Here is a 7,020-nt window from a genome sequence, read left to right as displayed (position 1 = left end):
ATCCATTATTTTCGCCGGAAACGTATTTACCAACACCTGATCCCTCGAAGCAGTGCCGGTCTGGTCTGGAGATTCACCGGCGGACTCTAGTGCAAAGTGGGAAAATTCAACTTGAAGTCTGGGTCTATCCTCTGTCCATTGCCGGGGGGGATACCTTCGCTGGAGAGGTTATTGAGGTATTTTCGGGCAGATGGGGTGGCCCGGCCACCCCATGGCCAAGGCCCAAAATTTATAATTTTTCTTTTTTTGGAAAAAATATAATTTTTTAATTTAAAAAAAAAATCAAAAAAATAATTATATGACACGTGGCGACTAGTAATTGGTGTAGACGTGGTGTTCTGTTAAGTTTTGGACAGAATTTTAACAGAGGTATTATTTTCGTCTTTATGAAAATCACATGTACCTCCTGTCATAAAAATAAAAATTTATAGGACAAAAATTAAAGAGTTCAAATCCTAGGGCAGTTTTTAGTATTTAACCCAAATAAAAAATAAAAACCTTAAAGGAACCTAGTAAACTCCAGTGCTATGTAGGCATTTAGCTGGCTCCGTCTTATCTTGCATCAACACGTGCATGAAACAATATTGAATATCACCGCTTATATTTTGATAAATTGGATTCTTAATTACCACATTTAAAGTTCATTCATATCCACAGGATAACTCCCTAGCACTCGCAAGAATGAACCAAACTCCTGCAAAGAAAGTGAATGATTTCAATTAATCTATCTTTTTCTCTAACAATGCCAGAGATTAGGATGAAAAAAAAAAAAAAAAACGCACTTCTAGATCCTTTAGGGCAAGCTTTGCCTTCAGGTCGGCCACTGACGCTTCCAAGTCCACAAAGAAAAGATAGTTAAAGTATCTGTTGCAGAAGTTTAAGACATAAAATGTTTAATTAGCAGCTAAGAATCACGCATGTAAAATGCTTCGAAAGCTTGTTGCTGAAGTTGATGGTAATCTATAAATATATAAGAAAAATGAATTACTTTTCAATTCGAAGAGCTCTCAAAAGCTTCTTCTGTACAGGACGACTTTCAATCTGGTAGTGTGAAACAAGGCAATCAGAATTGCTTGAACATATATGTATATATACTTGCAATGCAAGTATAAAGACAAGAGAAGATACCTTAGTAAGGTTGATTTTCCGCTGAGCAAAAACATCAAGTGCCTTGGAAAGCACTCCTGGACCCTCCTCTAGTGAGAAAACTATACTTGTCTGAGAAATCAAATACCACTCTCAGTAATTAATAAAAAATGAAATAGTAATTCAACTGCCAATAATCTCCAAATGATTGACCTTGAATGGCTTATTTGTGCGTGGAATAATGGGTTCTCTGGCGAGCATTAGGAATCGAGTAACAATATTATCACAATCATCCTATCAAAATAAAAAATAAAAAAGACTATGAGCAATCCGATATATATAGAGATGAATATCTGGAATATGCCAAAAGGCTTGGATATATACAACCTGAATATCTTCTGCAAGTATATTCAACCCATAGATATTTGCGGCGACGTCAGATCTAACCACTGCTCCTGTATCTTTTAGTTTGTGGGATTTAATATGCTACCAAGTTACAAAAAGTTCAAGTAAGCAACAATACTAAAAAAGCTATGAAAGAGAAGAAAATAGAAATATACCATAGAGCATCATCAACACCATTAAAAAAAAAAAAAAATTGGTACCTCTGCAGCTGCAGCAGTGTCGTAAACTTCTTCTCTGACCAATCCAAATCTTGTTAATGCGTACTCACACTGAGCAAGAGCCTGAAATATGACCCAAATTTGATTAGATCTTGGCTACAAAAAAATAAATAAAGACAAGAAAAGCAGAAAAACTATGTACCATTTATTTACCTGGGGATGGCTAAGAACCCTTTTCAGGTCTTCAAGTTTAACACCATGATTGGCCAGCAAGCAATGATGAATTGCAACTTTAACTTCACCTACTATATGCAAATCGTCGCGGAGTAAAAGGTCATAATTACTGTGGATGCTCCCACATGAAGAATTCTCAATCGGTAAAACTGCTATTTTCGCATCACCCATTTGGACGGCCTATATGATATATATATACAAAGGAAATAAATCAAAGAATGAAGATTTATGTAAAAAGGCAGGGCAAAGGAGTTGAAGAAATCACTTCAAAAGCATCCTCGAATGTCTTGCAAGACAGTGCTTCGCATTTTGGGTACGCCTTCTTCACAGCGGACTCACTGTTCGCACCATGAACTCCCTAAATCCAATGCAACATTCAATTATTCAATCAAATCCACACAATCAATCCAACCCATTCAAACTCATCTACAGTAAACAAATATCAAATCACAAGTACCTTGTACGCAACCCGGAGGCCGGACCCATCAGGAAACCGGCTTAAAGTTGAAGATAAAGCTGGTCCTGCAATTAAACACACTAAGATTTTCGAACCCAATTGAAATTTAAGGCAAAAGAATGAAAATGATGGTTACTGTTGTTATTGTCGTCGTCATCTCCGTGAAGAGAAGCCATAATGGGGGCATAACGACGGCGTTTCGGGTAAGGAATGTGAATTGTTATGCTTGCTTTCAGTCTGTGTTCGGACCAGGACGGAAACGGTTTGGATGTGACGTGGCGCGATAGAGGGTTTGTTAGAGGCCTTACGGTTGAAGCCGTCATGGGACTTGAAACTCTGGTTACCTGGTTGAATTGCATGTCTCTTGCCACTTGTCAACTTCTTATTGGTCCAAGGGATTCGAGCCAATTAATTCTTTTAAAATTTACAAAAAAAAAAATTTAATTTGAATTAAAGAATATATATAAATTAGAACATAATTAATAAGAGAATAATTTTTATAAGGTCTTGCATAAATCAAGGTCTTTATGCACAACACCTGATTTACTATTACCAAGACCTCATATGGGTTAAAACAAAAAATTTTCAAGAATCTTCCCTAGACCCACCAACAGCCACCAAACAAGCCTAGACCGCGCTGGACTAGACCTTTCTGGAGACCACGCCAGCCACCCTCTCTCTCTCTCTATCTCACCAGCAGCAGCCGGTGCTCCCTCTCCCTCTCTCTCACACACACCGGCAGCAAAGGAAAAAATGTTGAGATTATTCTACATCGGTTGTAAAATGGGTTAATAGTCCGTTTATAAGTATAAGAGGGAAAACCTCACCTCTTAAACTAGCCTTTGAGGTTGAGAGACCTCAAGATCACCCAACAGAAAATTTCTCTCCTGCCGGTGCTTCCTCTCCCTCTTTCTCTCACACACACTCTCTCTCACCGAAAAGATTTCTTAGATCAGAAAATTTTCTGTTTTTCTCTCGCATTCTTAAATAAGAATAAGACGCCCTGTTTTTCTAGTTGTTTTGACAACTCTCAATAGAGAGTGTAATAAGATGCCCTGCAAGCTTAAGAATATTATACAAAAAAAAAAAAAAAAAAAAAAACAGAAGCTCGGGACAATAACAACTCACAAGATGCATTGCCGTGTTAAACAATAAATCATGGTTGTATCTACTTCAAAAGCAGTATTCCGACAATGAGATTTGAAGAGGAAATTGCCACAAGATTGAGATAGATATGTTTGAATTTTTATTATGCTGCGGGTGTGTATATGATGACTTGAAAAAGAATCAATAGTTTTGGACAAAACTAGAGTTTCTAGTTTTGAAAAGGTTGCATCTTTTCCTAGAGGATACCTATTCAATTCCACATTCCACATGACAGCACCATTGCCATGATCTCTTATGAATTTTTATTTTCAAAAGAAACTGAAATAATTTTTTCTCGGTTTTAAGAATGTGAGATATAAACCAGAGGTGCTGGGTGGGTCTGTTGCTGGTGTGTGAGAGAGAGACCGGTGTGTGTGAGAGAGAGGGAGAGGGAGCACTGAAGACAGAGAGAGCTTCTTCTCTGCTGCCGGTGAGAGATAGAGAGAGAGGCAGAGGGAGAATCGGAGACTGTACGTTGCTGGTGTGTGTGAGAGAGAGGGAGAGGGAGAAGGGAGCACCAGAGACAGAGCTTGCTGCCGGTGAGAGAGAGAGAGAACTTACTGTGAAGATCCGCCGGCGTTATCAGCGGATCGGCCGGTGTCGTTTCCTGCGTAATTTGGTCGTTTCCAGCGTGATTTGGTCGTCTTCGGTGCCGTCTCGTCTGGCTGGTGGCTGACTAAGAGTCTAGAGAAGAAGAATAAGAAATGTTTATTCTAGAAGATTTTAACCTAACCTATGAGGTCCGGTGAGAATAAATTAAATGGTTATATTTTGTTTTTGTTATGGTGTTTCCCCTGATTTGTCATGTTTTTATTGAAGGACACAAATATCTTAATTTGTGTTAAGAACTTATAAAAATTATTCGCATATATATGTGTGTGTCTCAATAAGGCCAAAAAAAGAAAGAAAAAAAAAAGTAGGTCATCTCAAACGTTAAAGATACATGTCTGTAAGTAGGGCTAGAAATTTATTATCATTTAATTAATATCTTAACTTTTAAGGATATAAATTTTCTATAATAAATATTGATTTCTATTAATCCATAAATCAAAGAATTTAGATGATTTGAATTATCTTAAATTAAGGGATTTGTTAAACCTTATTTTGCGGTTGAAAGATTGTTTATTAGAGCAGTACAATTTTTGTTATAAACTAATATGATAGTTTACTTGGCAGTACTTGCTACGTTTATAAACTAACATGATAATTTATGTGACATTTATCATATTATAGTCTATGTGATACTACTTTTTATAAACCATAAGCTAAACTATTAAGCGAGTTTGTAAGTGCATTATATTAACTTTAAATGCGATACTACTTTTTGTTTTGTTTACGTGTATGTCATGAAAAGTTCTTGATTCTACTTTTAACAATGTAAAGCTGATGGGGTCTTTGTGCAGTTGTTGTTACTTCTCTGATAAGTCAAAGACACTAGATCGAGGACACTGAAGTAGCAATATAGGAGCTTTACTGTGAGAGGTCACAGTTAAAAAAGATGGTTACGCTTTTTTTTTTTATTGAAATGGTGAAAAGTTTGCAAGGGGAATCTTTACCTCTCTTAATCCGAATAGAAGAGAGAGTAATCCTATGAGAATGAGAATGCTTCCAAACAGTACTAGGTGATCTTTACCACTCTCTTTATGCATTGCACAGAAGTATAGTAACTGCATGCAAGGTTACAAGGTTTGCAATTCAACAACCCAGAAAGCATATATTGATCAGCAGTGTAGGTATGCTACTCTAACCACTCATTTGCCTTATGATTATGTTAAAGAGAGAAAGAAGGAAAGGCGAAGAGAATAATATAGAAAAAGACTTTTTCTATTTGTGAATCAATTAAAACTGTATGGTTGAATATTAGAGGCTGACAATACATTGTATGGACATTGTGTATTGCTGATAGAATAGGAAAATAACATCGGGGAAGTTATAACATGATTAATAGTAGATCATCAGGATATCAACCTGTGACATAGATCAATAAAATTTATCAACATCAATTAGTATTGGTTCAAATCTTACACATATTTAAACTTCCATTCCAATTCTTAACATTGCTTGCTTTGCAAATGAGACATCCATAATAATGAAAACCTATGCCCACACAACATATATATATATCTAAAAGGTCCACTACTGTACGCATCACAGTCAACAAAAAACTGCCCTAAATGGAAATGTAAAGAGCCATTTCAAGTACAAAATTTCACCATGAGAAATATAACACAACGAACAAAATATTTAACGAATGCCTTTTTCTCTGAAATTTTAATAAATATTAATCAATGCCTTGTTAGATACATAATTAATACGTTTACAAAATTAAATGGTTTGAAAGTACTTCCTCACGACACAAATCACATATTTCACTCTTTCAACTTTCGTCAAACACATAATTATCCCAATTTTGTTCAACCTCTTGATCATATGACAAAGAATTTACCTTTAGAAGATCATCATCGATATATGTGTCATAAGTTGGTGGAGAATTCTAATCCACAAAGCATGGAAAAGGATCTTCAACGTCTTCTTTATATTGAAACTCTTAATCAACAAATTCAACTTTGAAGCCCAAGTCTCAATGCCAGTCATCCTAAACACGTTGTTCCCAAACCAAAACTGGATGGTGATACAGGTTCTCAAAATTAGATACTAAATCGCGACCGTCAATATCTCGATACATCTCCAAGTTTTGCCCCGCTAGACACTGGATTAACTCCACAACCTGCCTCTGCAAGTCTTCAATTGTCACGTCTCATACAATTGCGTTCATGGTAGGGGACTTCCTCATTCGGAACCTGTCCCCATGTACACGAACATCAGTCATGAAAACTGATGAAAAACTTTCACGCCAAGAAGACACGAAGCTCTAATACCAACTGACAACGAGAAGAACTAAAATTATTCTAACAATGTATGATAGCAGCAAAAACTAAGAATTGAAGATTGAAAATGGAATTCAAGAAGAGAGAAAATAACAAATATGGAAGATAAAGACCCCTAATTGCCCCAACTAAGCAAACATAGAAATAATTCTGAAATAATCTTTAACTATTATGCTTGATTCTTTCCATTCTTGTACAGATATTTATTCACAGAATATTCTTCAAATATTATGCTTAATTCTTGCCACTTTTGTCCCGATCTTTTTTGTCAAGATAAATTTCAATGCCATTAATTCAGTATCTAACAACTCAAAAAAAAAAAAAAAAAAAACCAACAACAACTCAACTATTGATCCAGTACTTTCTTCTGCATCACTATTAGCGCATCAGCGATGATGTGCAATATGCTTAATATTCAACTGGTGCATGCATGAGTTTTTTGGCACTCTCACGAAAACTCATCACTCTTTTGTAGCAGATCTAATAATCTTTTGTAAAAGATCTAACTTTATTTTTATTTATTTTTCATTTGAAATTAAGTGTAAATTTAGAATTTTATAAAAAAGTCAAGGGTATAAACATCATTTTATCATTTTTAACGTTTAAAATTTGACGGAAATGAGTCAATTGATTGAAATTGAAAGTT

The 7,020-nt window shown here is 35.7% G+C and overlaps 1 protein-coding gene across 2 annotated transcripts in view; it reads right to left on the bottom strand.

The window, feature by feature from the left end:
• Positions 1 to 550: 550 nt before the first annotated feature.
• Positions 551 to 7,020, bottom strand: part of LOC132163591 (arogenate dehydratase 2-like) — a 9,952-nt gene continuing 3,482 nt past the window's right edge. The window contains exons 1-12 of one of the 2 annotated variants that reach the window (XM_059573935.1): positions 4,048 to 4,106; positions 2,477 to 2,754; positions 2,341 to 2,405; positions 2,149 to 2,241; positions 1,863 to 2,063; positions 1,692 to 1,772; positions 1,474 to 1,572; positions 1,300 to 1,380; positions 1,129 to 1,218; positions 989 to 1,041; positions 783 to 864; positions 551 to 694 (exon numbers count right to left, since the gene is read on the bottom strand). In XM_059573935.1, coding sequence (XP_059429918.1) covers positions 635 to 694; positions 783 to 864; positions 989 to 1,041; positions 1,129 to 1,218; positions 1,300 to 1,380; positions 1,474 to 1,572; positions 1,692 to 1,772; positions 1,863 to 2,063; positions 2,149 to 2,241; positions 2,341 to 2,405; positions 2,477 to 2,699 — 1,128 coding nt within the window. In that variant the 5' untranslated portion in view covers positions 2,700 to 2,754; positions 4,048 to 4,106 and the 3' untranslated portion in view covers positions 551 to 634. Of the gene's footprint in view, positions 695 to 782; positions 865 to 988; positions 1,042 to 1,128; positions 1,219 to 1,299; positions 1,381 to 1,473; positions 1,573 to 1,691; positions 1,773 to 1,862; positions 2,064 to 2,148; positions 2,242 to 2,340; positions 2,406 to 2,476; positions 2,755 to 4,047; positions 4,107 to 7,020 lie in introns of those variants that run through there. The other variant, XM_059573936.1, reaches the window with a different exon arrangement.

Source organism: Corylus avellana, chromosome ca10 (assembly GCF_901000735.1).
Source record: "Corylus avellana chromosome ca10, CavTom2PMs-1.0".
In the NCBI taxonomy this organism is placed as follows: domain Eukaryota; kingdom Viridiplantae; phylum Streptophyta; class Magnoliopsida; order Fagales; family Betulaceae; genus Corylus; species Corylus avellana.
The sequence above is the reverse complement of the archived record's forward strand: the minus strand, read 5'-3'. Positions and strand labels throughout refer to the sequence as shown.